The sequence below is a fragment of the Schistocerca cancellata genome, chromosome 12 (assembly GCF_023864275.1).
Source record: "Schistocerca cancellata isolate TAMUIC-IGC-003103 chromosome 12, iqSchCanc2.1, whole genome shotgun sequence".
NCBI lineage: Eukaryota > Metazoa > Arthropoda > Insecta > Orthoptera > Acrididae > Schistocerca > Schistocerca cancellata.
The window spans coordinates 131,614,643-131,633,134 of record NC_064637.1 but is presented as its reverse complement, the minus strand read 5'-3'; the positions used below and the strand labels follow the sequence as shown (position 1 = coordinate 131,633,134).

The window sequence follows — 18,492 nt, the reverse complement described above, 5'->3', positions numbered from 1 at the left end:
GACAAATTGCACTATACAAGATTTCCAGTGTTCTGACATTGTCTTCCTGTCCTTCTTTGTCAACCCCTCAACTGCTTGACAAAAAGAGCATTTCAGAGGCCTCTACATTTGTTCTTGTCACTGAAACATGGGTCCTAACTAGCTAGGGCAAACACAGACTTCGAGCCTCCAAAATGTGACTTCTTTGATTGTTGGGAGGGGGGAAGGTGACAAAGAGGGACAGGAAGAGAAATTAAGACACACGGTGCCCTCTCTTCAGTTCAGCCTTCAATGAGAAAATCTCAGAATGTACCGTTAGTCTAAATTGGAGAACTCGTGTAGAACAGATGAGTGATGAACATTTCTCAGACTCTGTCAACATGTACAAACTTCTAGAGGGACCAGCAGTGTGGGCAAACCAGAGAGAAGATGGAAAGGTAAGGTTTGAAGTCTGCAACAGGTCAAAGGGCTTAATACTTGAAGAAGAAGAAGAAGAAGAAGATGATGATGATGATGATGTCACTCATGAAAACAGACTCAAATTAGCATCGTGTCATATTCTGCAGAAGAATATTTATTGATAGTGAGTTCAAAGCATGGAAATTATTAAGTATTTCCACAGGTGAATGAGCATTGCTGCAATGTGACAGTACTATTGTTATGAAATCAGCAAAATGTGGCATGCATCTAATTCAGTCACCACTAGGGATGTAAAAGTAACCACTAAATTTTGTACCGTTCTATTCAGTGTTATCAACACATACCCAGTACAAAGTATTCATTGTTTGTTACCTTCATATTGTCATGTAAAATGTTTTTTTGAAATTTGTTGTGGACCCTCCTCTGAGTATGACTAATGACACATATCACACTTTGCTTTATTTCCTCTAGCTCTTCTCTGGGGAGGGGGGAACATTTGTGTGTTTCTTTTGTGTGCTCCTTTCCACTACATGATAACAGCTCTCCTGCTCTACACAATGAAGACACATACAAAATTATTGTTGATGTGAACACATATGAACACTCCATAGAGCTGTCATAAAGTAGAAATAATCTCTGTATTCACTTCATATCACAATTTCACTTTACAACTGACACGAGTGCTTTGCAAGAAACATGGGTAGTTCAAAATAATTGATGTTGGAGACATACAGATCCCATCCGAGTCACCATTGCCATCTACTGTATACATTAAATGTATCTGGGAATAAGAAATTGGAGGCTTACAAATACTGCAGACTTGGCCCAAGTTGGACACGAAGTGCATAGGCAAAAGAAAACATAGTAGCTGATGTCTAGTATTCAGTACACTATGTCACTACCAACTTGCTCTGTTAAGAATAAGAACATTGAAGAATACAAAAACTTGTGTGAGCACAGACCTCTGCTCATAACACCAGCATAGGTAGTCAGCAGGGTGCATAGTGGATTACTTCTTCAGTTGACAAGAGCTTTTGGCACTGTCAGTTGAGAATATGTCTACTCAATCTCCAAATTTGGAAATAGCGGCATTGTATTGGCTGAAGAAAGAAAAATATCATGACATGCTGAATTTAATAGGAATACGGGCCACAAGTAAGCAGCAAATTCAGAATCGGTTCCTCCATCTATGGCAGAAATGATGGGATGACACGCTAAAAGTGAGGCATGCCTACAGTTTTCTGCCAGATATAAAACAGATACTGGGAATGAGGCCCTCGAACCCCTCAAGAGGGCTGACACACTTCCTAGCAGGTCACGGGCCCTATGCCGCCTACTGACATCGAATTGGTAGAAGACTGAGCTCCGAGTGTGCCTGCGGTGAAGTATGCCAGATCGTAATATCAGGGGCTGTCTGCTATATGCTGATACTGATTTGCAGCAACTGAATCGGCACAGAAGACTCGATGCCAAGGAGATACCACACTGTGAGACCTAATGGCTGATCTTGGACAACACTTCTGAAGCTATTTCAAGAAAGGCTCGGGTAGCGTGTTAACTTACGAATCGACCCCCATCTACTGCGCTGATGTGGGATAGCATCTAGGAAAAATGCAAATCTGCTTTCAAGTATATCACATGAAATTATGGGTGGTTGAAAACTATACCAGTAAGTCCTAGTGGTTTCAAAGTGAAACCATCTCCTTAAAAAAAAATTGTTGTAGGCTTTTTGCCAATTTCTTCATGTATTTGTTGCTTACTATGATAATAAAGGTTACTTTTGTGAAAAATTTTGAAATTTTATTCCAAAATGAAACCACCATTTTAAAATAATTAAGTGTTACTTTTTGACAATTTCTTCTTGTATTCATTGTCTACTGTGAAATATTTTTAAATTATATTTTTTTCATATTGTTGTGACTGAAAGGATTAACTACACCTCATAAAATGAAAGCTATATGATACCTTACTTCAGCACATCTTTGATCCAATAATGCGATGTGTGTAAGTAATTCTCGCAAACTGTTTTAATTTTGATTATGCTAGGCTACTATGACCTTGTAAGTGTTTATGCCTTCTGTAGTTTGAGATACAATTTTCAATAAACACATACATAAAAAAATGTATAGCATTTTCCGAGGATCTTACCAGCATTCAATCTTCAATCTTTGGAACAACCAGAGTGTCTAGTGTAAACTACCGAAACCTAAGCTAACCTAACCTCAGGTAGGACTTCTGAAATTTAACTATTACACTCCCTTACTGAGCCACACAAAAGCTCTAAGGATACAGATTTTTTTAAATTGGAAGAGTGGATTACACAGCTGCAGAGAAATTTATAGACCTTATTCTTTAGTCGCAGTCATCAAAAATAAAAAAATAAAGGAGTAGGGGAAATGGTCTTGGTGATACTACAGTAGAAGGATGACTGTGGGATATTATTATTTAGGTTTTATCATTGTGGGCACATTTCAGACACAGTGATGAGCATTTAATCCTAAGTATTTAGTTATGACATTCATTTCAAAATTTAAATTTGTGCTACAGGTTAGGAACTAATAAAAATTACAAAAAAAATTTTTGTCAAAAGTATTTATTGCTAAAAAACTGTATAACCAGCTGAATGACTAGAAATGTACAGTTTGTGAGTACGTAACTCACACAGTCATCTTACATTCTCTTCTCAAAGTTTTATCACAAACCAGCTTATTTCTTCACCTGAGACTCCAGCATTCTGAAAGAAACACCAGTCTTATTAAAACAGATGACAGTTTTTACCTATTCTTCTTGCTATACATGTACACAATATCTCCTTTTTAGTTAAGTGATTTCAAAAATACTGTTCTCAAGAGAATATATATGGTACCTTGCCCTTTCAAAGGAACCATCCTGGTATTTACTTAAACAATTAAGGTAAATCATGGAAAACCTGAATCAGAATGGCCAGTGCTGGTTTGAACCATTGTCCTCCCGAATGCAAGTCCAGTGTGCTAACCACCGTGTCACAATGCACAGTACAATGGCAATGGGGTACGGAGGTCGAGCAGTTCCTCATAAGCCATGCATTTCTGTAGGCAAAGCTAAGCGACGCTCGAGGTGTTATAAAGAGTGATGCCACTGGAAAAAGGATGACTGGAGACAAGTGATTTGGAGTGATCAATCACAAGCATAGTCAATGCCAGACACTATGATGACTGAGACACATCACCGTAGACATGCCCTGAGGAATTTCATTTGCAAATTCGTAGTCAATTGTACTTTGAGAGAAGAGGCTTATCTTGTAGTGAATCAAGTGATATGTTAGTGGTCAGTGACAGTAAGAAATACATGTGACATTCCTTTACTGCATCTTGTTTAAGTTATACAGGGTGGCGTATGAAATGTGTTATCATTTTGTTTTTGAATATAAACTTTATTATCAATACAATCTGAAAGGAACATATACTACAATGAAGAGCCAGCCATGGAGATGTGTTCTAACTCAGCACATGCTCAATATGTCCACCATTTCATTTCCTAACTTCCTTCAAACGAACACTGAAGTTAGTGATTTCCCTATGGCACATGTCTTCTGTAATTTCACTGCAAGCTTGAAGAATAAGTCTTCTGAGCTCCATTAAATCACGTGGATGTTTCAGGAAAAATTTTTCCTTTAGGTACCCCTAAAGAAGAAAGTCACATGGATTGAAGTCTGGACTATTGGGGGGCCAATTCTGTCTGTCATTGAAGTGACCTGGAAACCTGAGTGAAATGATTCGCATGTCAAAATGCTCGTGTAAAAACTCCAACACAGTGTTTGCAGTATGTGGCCTTGCATGAACCACTGCGTTTTGAAGGGCAAGGCAGTAGCAAGAAGCTGTGGAATGAAGCTATTGCGAAGCATGCTCAAATAATGCTCGCATTTCAGTTTCTTCAAAGAAAAAAGGTCCAATAAGTCCGTGACTGGAAATTGCTGCCCATGCTGTAATCCTCGGAGCATAATGTTGTCGTTCATGAAGCACTTGTGGGTTTTCAGTGGCCCACAAGCGTACATTTTGTTTGTTAACCACACCGTGTAAATGAAAATGTGCCTCGTCTGAAAACCAGATGTTGTTGAGTGTTTCTTCCCTATCCTCCACCCACTGAGCAAACAGTAGTCTCTGCTGCTTGTGTTCTTCAGTGAGCTTCTGTGCACAGCTCATCTTGTATGGGTACATATGGAGTTCACTTTTAAGAATGCGTTGAACGGAGCGTTTGGATATTCCCAGTTGCACTGCTGCCTTTCTACACGATTTCCCCGGACTTCTCTGTACAGCAACTCGTACCGCTTCAATATTCTCCGGCGAACAAACAGGCTTAGGCCGAGGTCGCTTTGCTTCCAATACTGTTCCTTACTGTACAAATTTATTGTACAACCTGTGGACGGTCTTCTTGCAAGGGACCCATTGTGTGTTAAACTATTATCGAAAACGCCTCAGAGTCACAACAAAACTTTTCGTTTCATGGAAAAGTAACACAATTGCTGATCGTTGCTGTGTTGTCAGTCTTCCATTGTCAGGAATTGCTGCTTACTAGTCTCCTAGCGGCAGTATCGTGAATTAAACGTCATTTCGTTTCTCATTTGTTTTTCCAAGCTCTGCTGGTACTGCTGTAGATATCCCAGCAGGATATCTAATGTGTGTCGTAAATTGTGAAAGAAACAATTGGTAACACTTTTCGTGCGCCACCCTGTAATAAAGTGATCTATGAGGTGCATTCAATACGTAATGCAACACAGTTTTTTTCTGAAAGCATGTTAGTTTTATTCAGGATTCCAATATGCCACATTGGCTAAAAACCCTATTTTTCAACATAATCTCCGTTCAATGTGACAGCCTTATGCCACCTTACTGAGAGGGCATGCATGCATGCATGCATGCATGCATGCATGCATGGTACCACTCTACTGGTTGATGTCAGAGACAATGTCTTTCTGCATCAATACTCTCCCCATCACCCACATACTGCTTCCTGTGGAGTGCATCCTTCATTCGAAAGGTGTGAGACCCGGGCTGTAGGGTGCACGAGGTACAACAGTGCGAGGAAGTTTTGTGAGCTCCTCTCAGGTGTGCACACTTGCGTGAGGCCTTGCGTTGTCAAGCAGGAGGAGAAGTTCATTTGCATTTTCATGGTGATGAACATGCTGAAGTCATTTCTTCAATTTTCTGAGGGTAGCACAATACACTGCAGTGTTGACCATTGCACCACGAGGGAGGACATCAAACAGAATAACCCCTTCACAGTCGCAGAAGATCATTGCCATGACTTTACCAGGTGAGGGTGCATCTTTTAACTACTCCTTTGGGGGAGAGGTGGTGTGACGCCACCCCACGGATTGCCATTTTGTTTCTAGTTCAGAGTGATGAACCCATGTTTGACCACCAGCAACAATGTTCACCAAAAATTGTCACGATCAGCCCCGTGTAACACACACAAGCAATTTCCCACAGACGGTCTTCATTAATCTTGTGGTCTTCTGTCAGACGGCGAGGAACCCAGGGGGCACACACCTTTGAGTACCCCAACTGATGGAAGATGTGTCGGCACTACCAACAGAGATGTCCATCTGTGCAGTGAGGTGTCTGATTTTGATCCATCAATCACCTCAAATGAGAGTGTCCGCACATTCCGACATTGCAGGATTCACAGCTGCAGGCAGCCAGCAGGCATCCAGGAAGTCAGACACGTTTGCGTGACCACCTCGTGTCGATGACACATGCCTCGCCCGACGACTCACTGTGCTTTTGTTTACTGCCGTGTCTCCAAAGACATTCTGCAAGCACCTACGAATATCTATGATACTCTGGTTTTCTGACAAAAGAAACTCAATGACAGCTCTTTGCTTGGAATGCACCTGTATTACAGATGCCATTTTGAAGGTATAACACCGCCACCGACCGGAACTGCACGAAACTACAGGGGCCGGAGCAGGAATAGCCACAATGTCCCACAGCAAATTCCACATTTTTTTCAACCAAAACTGGCTCAGAAAAAAATGTTCTGCATTACTTATTGAATGCCCATCATTACATTGTGCATATTGTAGTACCAACACAGCCTCCTTCAGAAGTAAATATAAGAACCCACCACTGTGCCGACAAGTGTTATTTCATCCAGCACAGCACTTAGTGTCACATACGTGTGGCAAGGTATATTTGTATGAATTTATGAACTCTAGAGGAGTAAGGGTGAACGATGCATAAGAAAGTGTTAACCACATTGAATTGTCAACAGACAGACGGCATGAATAGGACACAATGGCTCATATCTGAACAAGAAATTGGTTCTGGACATGTACAGGGGGTATCACAAAGAATCATCCAATTTGGCAAGTCTATATTTTTGAAAAAGTTTTTTTTTTTGTACCTTTTCATAGGTGTTCAATACAGCCCCCTTGAGATGCACAGCATATGTCAATGCGATATTCAACTGAGCATGTCTTGGTTATAGCTTCCACAGCTGCTGTTATGCTATGTCTCAGTTCATTCACTGTTGTTGAAAATGGAGGCACATAAACAGTCTTTTATAACTCTCACAAGAAATAATCACATACAGTCAGTCTGGTGACCTTGGAGGCCAGTAATGTAAGCCTGAATAACTTGGTCCAGTGTGACCAATCCATCGTTCAGTAATCATAGGCCCCTCTATGATACCTGGTGATCATGTGGATACTGGGTAACTATCATTACAGTGGAACTCTGATTTTACATTTCTTGCAATTCTGTGCTGCAAATTCATAGCTCCTGTGCAAGACACCTAAGGTCAGTGCTAAAAATTCCATGATTTTATTTACGTTTTTTCCTAGTAAGTAGGGTTTACTTAAATTTTACGTTCTTACTCAATGTATCGGTTGACTTCATCCTGTTTTCTTCTTATTGACATTTGATGTGACAGAACAAGTTAAAAGTGCCACAAAAGACATACAGTTCGCACTGTGAGTGGCGGTGGAGTTAAGGGAATATTTCAGGCCATTGTAAAGAGGGGAGACATTAGAGAGGAAACGCTAATGTAATCCACAACTTCAAAGATGTAGCTTCACCATGCAATTATGATACAATGACTACTAAGTTATGGCAGCAATGGAAAAACAGGATGGTCAATGCAAAGTGTTCTGAACTCAGTCAATCTGTGACAAAGAGGCCCTGCTGCCAACTTTTCTTGTGCCACTTATAACTCAGTCTTGTCTTTTTGCATGTCTTTCCAATGTATTGTATTCAGCAACAATATAGACTGTCAACATTTTAAATTCAAACACTGAGTCTTGAAGAATACGCTCAGTTATAATCAAGGAAACATCGGCCATTTTCATTTTCATCTAGTGAGCTCTTATTGGCTTGCAACTTGTTACATCACCCACCAGCCAGTGCAGCCACCACACCACACTTCGTTTAACTCGCTATATAATAAATTTATAGACCTTAGCCGACGAAACATTCAAAATTCCTACAGTGCTGGATTTGCTGGATTATAAACATGCACAGAAGCTATAAACTGAAGTTGGTAGGAGAATTTCATTCTTCTCCTCCTAGCAATTGTACCAACCCTCATAACATCAAGTGACATAACCGAATCGCAAAACCCATAAACAAACAAGAAAGAAAATTCAAAATTTTATGTCATATAATATGACATACTAGGGAAAAAAGTGGGTTTTGCCACTAGTAATATTGTAAGATACATAATTGAAAAGACTTATAACTTTGCTAATGATGTATGGGGTTATGGAGTCATTTCCCAACACGCTACTACCACAAATTATACCTTAAAACACACAGTTTTGAGTGTTCTTTCACTTTCTGTTCATCTCTAAAATAGTGAAAATTTATAGCCTACACAGTGAAACAATCTGAAAACTGTGAAATACGGTGAAAACTGCCAGATTACGACATTTCGGATATTTATACTCCACCTGCAGCCAATAGCTGTATAAGATGATGACGTCACACTAATGCAGTGGCTTCTCAGATATGGATCAACTATGTTTCACACTACTTTTTGCAGGGACTGACATAATCATGATGTAGTGGCACAGTGAAGGCAATCAGAAACGAGGCTACTGATTTGTCAATCATTACTGCACTGTATATGTTAGCAACTGGAGAATCTCAGCTGTAGTGAGAATTCTTTACAGGAATTTGATTGTGGCTGCACAAAGTGTGAATATTTGTGACAAGGAAGAGTATGAATGTTATTCCTCATCGTTTCACTTGCAGCAATATAAACTGTCCTCTTATATTTCTGCCTAATCACACACTCAGAAATCACTACATATTCAGAAATGGACAGCCAAATGTTTCTTTCATCCTTTGTTCTCTGATCAGATGGAAATGTTAAATAAGATTGAATATTGCAGAACATACTTGTATTAGATTCATAACTAAGTCCCAGAATGTGTTAACAATGCTAAGATGTTAGTATGTAGCAGGATGCGAACCTACTAGCTGTAACTCAGTAAACCACAATGTTATTCATCTTGCTACAGATTATCGAATAAGTTTTTTCAATCGTCTTGGTTATCACAATATTTTTTGAAGCCTTATATCTTTGATGCTTTAGTAACCGACATTTAATAAGGTCAACGTGTTTGTGATATATTTTCAATGTGCTGCTACTTTGAAAAGGCATATTGTGACCCCTCCCCCCCCCCCAAACACTCCCCCCCCCCCCCCCCCCCCCCCACACACACACACACACACACTACAGAGGAAATGAATAATCAAAAAGCACATTGTTCACACTTGGGTCATTCACATGTGCTCATAAAAATCAATAGTTGACAGACCACTGTTGATGTCACAACTGCAAAAAGTCTTCTTGACCCTCCAGCATACAGACTGATAAACAGCAAGTTCACTTGGCAACTTGTTCAAAAGTAGGGCTGGTGTGATCAGTATGTAGCGAATGGACTGACCACACCTTTCACTTAGGTTTAATTTACATAGTTATACATCGTACACCCCTCACTACCAAGCATTAATTTTACTTACAGTAGTTCTGTTCGCAGCATGTGGACAGGATCTAGAACGTATCATGCCTCTACCAACTGCAGCCAATGTTGGCTATTCCATCTGCTATGTGCAGCATCACAATTAATACGACATGTTCAGTGAACAATTGTGCGATGGCTTGCTTATCTTTGTTGCAGTCCTCAATGATGTTTAATATGATGTGATGGCAGACACATTGTTATGCGTGTAATCCAGGGGCGGGCAAACGTTGCACGCTGCTCGTGAGCGCACAGCGCTGCACGTGTGCTGCTCGCGTGCAATCGTCGAATGGGACAGTGGCGACAGCCGGCAGGTTGCGGCAGTGTAGTACAAGGCTAAGCCGCGGACGTTGATGCGAAGCGACCACTACGTAGTGAACGTTGTATTTCAAGATCCGGAAAATGCAGAGGGAATGAAGGAAACGGAGACGTGGAGATTTGCTATCTTTTAAAAAGTAATGGGATAATCATTTTTTCTTTGTGCGAAGACTTGATAATTCGAAATGTTTAATATGTGGCAGTATTCTCGCTGGTCAGCGGAAGTTTAATATTGAAGGCCATTATAATAAATTTCACAAGGACGAGTACAATTTATTGTTGGATTCTGGGCGGATGGGGAAATTGACTGAGCTTAAGAAGAGCGACCTGATGATATTAGATGCATCTGTCCAAGTTGCCGTTGTCACGAGAGATCTGCGACTTTCTCTCGTCATGTCTCTCATCTAATTGATTTAACATTTTATGGAGCACTATTTTCAATTTTTCAGGACGACAACAATAATAGCCCAGCGGTACGTGCAAGCTATAAAATTGCGCTTAATATAGTGAGAGCTGGAAAACCATTTGCTGAATTAATAAGCCTCGGTTAAGAGCAAACATAAGTGATGAAAATTTACGTAACTGTTGGCGTTTGTCTGTATGCAAAAATTTTGTTCTAGATATTAAACGTATTGTAAACTCCACCTGTGATAATTAAATAAAACGTATCGTAGTTAATAGGTACCCTTTCAAACCATGATTTATTTCAAGCACTCCTGCTTACCTCATTCCATCATTCAATAAAGCAAGCTAGGAAAACAAAACGCATTACAGAGGAAAGAGTGGACAGAAGGTACGGTGGGGAGGGGAGGTAAGCGGGTGGCCAGCTTGCCCCTGTGTGCACGCAGAACACCTGTTAACTGCACGCGTGCAAGTGCACCGCACACGTGCAGGATTCCTGCCCGCCCCTGGTGTAATCGATTACTGGGACAGAGAAACACTGAAATCGCAGCAGGCTTAACTTTACTTCACATTCATTGGTATACATAAGTAACACATGTGAAAGAAAACTTACATGTATATACGTGCTTTCGCGAAACCTGCTGTGTTTACACTACAGCAAACGACGAGTTCAAAGTGCAAATTCCGCATGTTGGCAACACTGCAACACTGCGGAATGCTCCACTATGACTGCTCAGCACAGTGAACAAGGAAACATACACTAGAGGTCACTGTGCTCACATCATCACGGTATGCTGCACTGCTGCTGGCTACACAAGGAAAATGCATCTCCATATTTTAGATTCAGATGCCTTTCACTTTAATTCACAGTTTTCAGTTTTTCACCATGTTCATCAATTTCTTTTTTTTTTCTGGGCGAGTACAAAGAAAACATCTCTCAAAAGCGCATGTTTTGATGTATTATTTGTGGTGATGGCATGTCGGAAAATGGCTCGATTATCTTGTGCCCAGATACTAATTTCAATTTCTTGACAAGTTTTTACTTGCTGTTACAAATCTGTGTTTTTTACTAACTGATGAAATTCATTACCGCAAAAGTATTGTATAAACATTGCATTGTACATTTAATTTCCTTTGCTTATAAAGATTTTATACGATGTACTGGAGAGGATTACGAGTTTTAATCATATGTGCCAATTACATACGTTTTTGCTCATATTTTGGGGATTTCAATGTTTTCCTCAATTCTGCATTTTCCTCCATTTTGTATTTTTCACGTCAAGATCGCACAAAAATGTAAAATAGGGGTTTCACTGTATAGAGCTCATGAAGGATGCAAAAAAATCAGTGTCCTCTATACTGAATCTTCTTTTCTGCTTCTCCTGGCTCAAAACCAGGTGCAAGTCTGTCTACTGGACACCACTTTGGCGACTTGTATGTTCCTAACCTAACCCAGTTATCCAATCGGGGAAATAGGACCTATGGTCTAACATGGAATCCAAACCATATATCCCTCCTGGCAATCCCTCACATCACTAAGAGGCGAAGGCAAGGGTAAAGGCAGACTGAAAATTTTTGTGCTCCAACAGATTCATTCCTGTGACCTCTTAGTTTCCAAGTATGAGTTTTACCACTAAATTACTAGACCTGAAAGTATAATGGTGACTACCTGGTATCCTTGTGCTTGCCTTTTATCACAGAGGGGCCTGAAGTTGGTGCAAAGAAAAACTGACTGCAAAGAAAATAAGACCTATTAATACAGCTGAAAATGTCATCCCTACTACACAAAGAACGGTGGATTTTGTTTTTTGAGAATTCATGCAACAAGTGCTTCAGGAAAATTTAACAGGACAAATCTCTTGTGATAAGTTTCTTGGCTGTAGCTCAACATGGGATACAAAATTTGGTGAACATAGCTGAAAATTGATGTATAAATGAGGATCCTGCCTCAGGGTATGGAGAAGGGTTGAATAAATCACTTAAGACAGAAGGACAGTAAAGGAAACAAAAGAAAAATTCAGCGTAGGTATTAAAATCCATGGAGAAGAAATAAAAACTTTGAGGTTCGCCGATGACATTGTAATTCTGTCAGAGACAACAAAGGACTTGGAAGAGCAGTTGAATGAAATGGATAGTGTCTTGAAAGGAGGGTATAAGATGAACATCAACAAAAGCAAAACGAGGATAATGGAATGTAGTCGAATTAAGTTGGGTGATGTTGAGGGTATTAGATTAGGAAATGAGACACTTAAAGTAGTAAAGGAGTTTTGCTATTTGGGGAGCAAAATAACTGATGATGGTCGAAGTAGAGAGGATATAAAATGTAGACCGGCAATGGCAAGGAAAGTGTTTGTGAAGAAGAGAAATTTGTTAACATCAAGTATAGATTTAAGTGTCAGGAAGTCGTTTCTGAAAGTATTTGTATGGAGTGTAGCCATGTATGGAAGTGAAACATGGACGGTAAATAGTTTGGACAAGAAGATAATAGAAGCTTTCGAAATGTGGTGCTACAGAAGAATGCTGAAGATTAGATGGGTAGATCACATAACTAATGAGGAAGTATTGAATAGGATTGGGGAGAAGAGAAGTTTGTGGCACAACTTGACCAGAAGAAGGGATCGGTTGGTAGGACATGTTCTGAGACATCAAGGGATCACCAATTTAGTATTGGAGGGCAGCGTGGAGGGTAAAAATCGTACGGGGAGACCAAGAGATGAATACACTAAGGAGATTCAGAAGGATGTAGGTTGCAGTAGGTACTGGGAGATGAAGAAGCTTGCACAGGATAGAGTAGCATGGAGAGCTGCATCAAACCAGTCTCAGGACTGAAGACCACAACAACAACAACAACAACAACACAATAAGACAGAAGACAGTACACTTACACAAATAATACTTATTCCATTTCGCCCAGCGGTCATGTGAGGATCCAATCATCCAAAGGCACTTTTGACAGGAAACCATTATAGAAGTCAATCGCTGACATGGGCTTTTTCCCAACGATGGTGACTTTTGCAAAGGCCAGCCAGCTGCCATCCGCGCACATCACCCTCAGCCTGGCACCGGCCCTGTGGATGCGGACCATTCCTGGAGTGGATTGCTCCCCCATAAAACTCTCTGTCGACAGTGCTCTACGTGGAGTCCTCGAGGAGGCCGCATCGCCGCCCCGGATGGCAGTCGCAGGAAGCGAGGAGAGGTGCGAGACGGGAGAGGTCGCTGACGGGGGTGCGTCGGGGTGCGCCAGCCGGACTGCCGTGCCGTGCCAGTTCGAGGTGACGTGGCCGAGGGCACGGCACAGGTTGTAGACGTCGGCAGCTGCCATCTCGTGCCAGTCCACGCAGTACAGGGCTGGGGTCACCTTAGGAGCTGCAGAGCAAATAAGAATATGGTGTGAGGGGGAGACAGAATAGTAGTTCTGACACAAAATTATGCAATGTAGAGCATTTATCCTGACTCATTAATTAACCCTTTGCAAGAGTTGACAGTCGTGCCTCTGGTGCTGGACTGTACCACCTCCTGCCATGTCCCAGATGCTCAAAACATTGCTGACCAAGAAAATTGGAACATTATGATGGCGGCATGCAACAAACACCAAAATGGCATGAAAAATACTACATGCTTGGACATGCAAATGATTAGTGTTTTAGCACAGTTGCACAAAACTGTTGCACAATGTTAAGTCACTGGCACACGGACTGTGCATTCGAGCAATGAGCGTGGTGAGTTTCTGATGTCATAGCATGGAAAAAGCACGTTGGGAATCTTTCGGAATGGGCAGAGCAGTATCTAGCACGGCAGATATTCTGAATGTGTGTTTCAACACTGTCCAATGAGACGGAAGAACGCATCAACACACATGCTATCTCTCCTCAGTACAGATTCACAAGACACCATTTTGGCTTTCAGTTGAAGCCTATATGTATATATGCAATTTCTAAGCATTAAAAAATTGATGATCTCTTGAAAACCGGTCATTAATTATACGATTTGTTGTAAGGAAATGATGGGAAACATTACATCAGCGGTTAAAAAATTTATTGTAACTTGTGTATTATGAAAGTATGCCATTTCAACACACAGGAGGATGCATAAGAAATGCAATGTTCTTGATGCTATTTGTTATAATTAAATGTCAGTTAATAAATATCTATGATTAAAGCTTTCAGTAGACAGTAAGATGCAAAGTATGGCCATCCAATGGTCATTGTCAGTACAGCACTATGAGTAGCATCACATAATGGTAAGGTAGCGAATGATGTGTTGCTGGTTCGCACCACATTACAGCCAAATATTTTTATTATTGGCCTTCAGAATTTCTACTAGGCTCTGACACTTTTTTGTTAGTTTAGTAAAAGTATAATCCATAATATTCAGTGTTATGTAGATATAAGTGCACTCTCCCTGTGGAGCGAGTTTGTGCGATTGGCTTAATCTACAAAACAGCTAGCACTATTTGCAATAAGATATTTTGCACTTTCTTGTTTTAAGTTACTTATTTCACATGTTGTAAAGACTGTGCTACTGAATAGGAACAGTCATCAAGCAAGAATTTGTTTCGTGCTATTTGTAATACAACTTTTATAACCCAATTCCCTTAGTGACTGGACATGGTATATTTATTTTGCTTTATAACATGTCCACCGATCACTTGGCCAAGAGAGCAAATGTGCATTTTAATAGAGCTAATGTATGAATTTAATGCCCGTGCATTTCATAAACAGTGTGATATGCCAGCCAGATACAGCTGACAACTGCTGCTGGAGCACACTGCAATTGTATATACCATGTTGAGGCACATGTACCATGTGCGCACAGGTCACATCATTTCTGAACACTCAGCAGTACAATGAACTTGGAACACCCAATGTTGGTATTCAAAAGCACAATCCATGTGCCCACAAAAACCAAAGTTAAATCTCTGAAAACATCATGGAACAACGAGTGACGAAAACTGGGAATTTAACCACTTGATGCCACTGGAAGCTTGAGAAGGTTCTATCAGTTCATATCAACACAAGCCCAAACATTAAAAAATTACCTCATTAATTCAAGCAAATAAAACCAGCAGAAATATGCTCCTGCTGCGGCACAAAAAAGGCAAATGTGCTCCTCTTTAAAATACTCTGACAGAAAACTGGGAAACCACCTGCCTCAATTCTCATCCGACCTCCTTCATCAAAAATTTTGGCAGCCAAACATTTTCATGCTCTTTTAACTAAGAGCATTCAAAATTCTTTTCCCCAGTATCTCTGTGTACCGAAGCCTTTATACTCAACACCCTCTCACAGCCAATTTCTATCTACGTCTCTCTCTCTCACTGATTTACAGTATATCCCACTGACACTGTCTCCTCTCTAACTTACACCATTTCCTTTTGTTTTTATATCCCACTGCTACTGTCTTCACCATGCCTCGGCAGCTCAAAACTTCTGGGGCTTCCAACCTATGTATGGTCTCCTCTCGTCTTTGTTTTTTCCATTTCCCCTGTCTCTTCTCTCTTTTGCTCCCACTGTTACATCTCCCTCCATCACCCTCACACGTCTCCCCCCCCCCTCCTCCCTCCCTCCCTCCCTCCCTCCTCTCTCTCTCTCTCTCTCTCTCTCTCTCTCCCTCCCTCTCTCTCTCTCTCTCCCCAAGCATTACTGGGCACTGTATCCTCGCTCTTCCACCGTCACTGTCTTTCTGCTACTCTCTTACAGCACAAATATGTTCACATGCCAAAATTTGTGGTGACGAAGGCAGGATGGGGAGCAAGGCAGCTGGTTCCCCACTTCCCTGTCATAGTCTTTCAAAGAAAAATGTATTCGCCTTTTTTGGGCTCCGACAGGAGAATTTTTCCACCAGTTCCCTTCTTTTCCCTGCTACAGCAGTATGTGTTGCTTATATAACAAAAATCTAGAGGTCAGTAAAATTATGACAGTTTATTTATATATTTCGATACATTTATATACTTTGACACATATAAATAACAAATATGAGTAAGTATACATAAAACAAGGTTAACACAAAATTATTTGCTTTGCATTTTTTTCTGGATACTTTGTTCAGTGATCGAAATTCCCAGCTTATGATTTCCATCGTGTAAGAGTAAAAATGTTATCAGAAATAGGTTACTGAATTTTCTGTCTTTCCAGTTTTACATAATTTTTGGAAGTCTTTTACATTCTTTTCAGGCATGTTAAAACCCTTTTTAGCCCATTTTTTGCCAGTGCAGTATCACTTCAGGCATAAATACATACGTGTGACATACCCATTAAACACGGATGGCATGTCATTAAGTTATATTACTATGTTTGGTAAACTCAGAATCCTTGTGATAATCCTAGAATGCTTACCAGGTGTTCACAACATCATATTTATACCTCATACTAGACATCACCTGCATATTTTATGGGTGTAAGTATTGTTAATTTCAACCTCTGGATTTCGGTAATGGATACTGATATCAAAAAATGTTTCAAAGTTTCCCCACAATATCATCTTAAGACCATATGACAAAAATTTTGATGATCTGCCATTAGATAGAAGTGAACATCCCCTCAATTGGTACTTTTCATACTCGAAAGTCATGGTTTTTCAGAGTTTTCTCAGGGAGCGCCCATGAACAAATGGTGCTTTTGAAAGCCACCTGAGATTCCTCCCTAGACCAGACCTAACGCAAAACAGCCAACCGATTTGCTCAATTTGTCCAGGCTGGAAGAAGTGTGTAGTGTTTAAATTCTGACCCTGTACTGTAGGGTAGCTACAGTATGCTTGTTATTCCAATAGGTATACAAATGATCGCTAAGGACTATCCGATACATTTGATTCCTTTTCTCTGCGATCAATAGAAACTGAGATACGACCCAGTAAAATTGCATTTTTGAATGTGACGTTTTAAAACCTATTGGTACCGTGGATGGACTGATAAATGCGTTAATGAAGCTTACACTTTACAATACAATATTGGAAACATTATGTGCCCAATATTTATGAAAAACAATGTCTGACAACTGTACAACAGCCAGTACAACACTTCAAGCAGTCCTCACTCCGTCGGTATTACTGACACAATAATACTGTGTCAATAAATTGTGCAAAAGTGTGAGGTTCATAACAGCACATTATTACTACGCAATATTTATGTTCAGAACCTGCCAGCCAGAACTCTGCTTTCACAGTGAAGTCCGATAACCTTTCCGTAAATATTTCAACAGGCTATGCGCTTGTTCCTGATGCTGTAGATTTGTACATCAGAACAACTACTAATTACAAATTAAACAACTGCATAACTGATCTTGTATATCTGCTGCCTCCTGTGAATTTCTCTACTGTAACTACTGTTGCAAATGAAATAAAACAATTAAGCTGATTGGGAGCTAACATGACTCAATGTCTGTGCTGCGACAACTTTTGCACGAAAATTAAACGTGTATGATCACTGAACAACTGAAGCAATCTGATCCGTTAGTTCTGAGAACTGCTACAAGTAAAATAAACACTTCTGTTCGCTGTCAGGATATCATCATCTTCAGTTTCTTCTGCATTCATTAACAGTCAGGCATCAGAAACTACACTTCTTGAAGGTACCACATGGCGTTTTTATGAGGTTGATATGTCAGTGTGCAGCATTTTTGTTTTGCATGTTGGTATTCTGGTTGCTATTGGTTTATTTGTTGATTGTCATTTATTATTTGTAGTTCACTGTTGTTATTTGAGTTTACATATTGCCATTTCGTCATATTGAGATAAGAGTGGAACTGTGGATACTGGTAAATGGATTGCCACTGGTAAATGGAGTGCCAAGTGGAGAAATTGGAACATTACCAACATATTCTTCTGTTGTGGAGTTCAACAGAGGGGTGGCAGCTGTGGAGGCAGCCAGACACATTTGTGCCACGAATTGGGATGCGACCTGTTAGAAATAGGTTCATTTCAGCAGTTGCCAAAGAGCGCCGTCAGATAACAGGCGTCACCACCCTTGCACAGTTACGGTGACACAGGGAGCTGATCTTACATCATATCATAAAAGAAACATGACATCAGAGGAGACTCCCAGAGTATCAGAATTTCGTGAACCATACCAAAATGCATAATTCGGCTTATAGTGCAACTTCGCATGTCCAGATTCCCAATGAAGTAGGACTCAACCTGATATTAAGCTTTTGAGTGTGGTTCACGGAATGTAAATTTTCTTAGAGTACCAGTACTGTATTATCTCATGCCTGGTTCTTTATTATGGCATAATGCCACACGTGCTAGATGGTGAAAACATGCACTTGAAATGCAGTGAACAGTTGAAACTAGCCAATAGTGTGGAATTAAACACTTTGTTTCAAATAAATTGACTGACTCATGGGAAAAGATTAACAAAAGCCAAATTTCTTTAG

The 18,492-nt window shown here is 40.3% G+C and overlaps 1 protein-coding gene across 2 annotated transcripts in view; it reads right to left on the bottom strand.

Moving 5' to 3' along the window:
- Positions 1-3,000: 3,000 nt before the first annotated feature.
- LOC126109763 (methionyl-tRNA formyltransferase, mitochondrial) overlaps positions 3,001-18,492 on the bottom strand; it is a 54,642-nt gene continuing 39,150 nt past the window's right edge. The window contains exons 5-6 of one of the 2 annotated variants that reach the window (XM_049914814.1): positions 13,009-13,489; positions 3,001-3,133 (exon numbers count right to left, since the gene is read on the bottom strand). In XM_049914814.1, coding sequence (XP_049770771.1) covers positions 13,041-13,489 — 449 coding nt within the window. In that variant the 3' untranslated portion in view covers positions 3,001-3,133; positions 13,009-13,040. The remainder of the gene's footprint in view (positions 3,134-13,008; positions 13,490-18,492) is intronic. The other variant, XM_049914815.1, reaches the window with a different exon arrangement.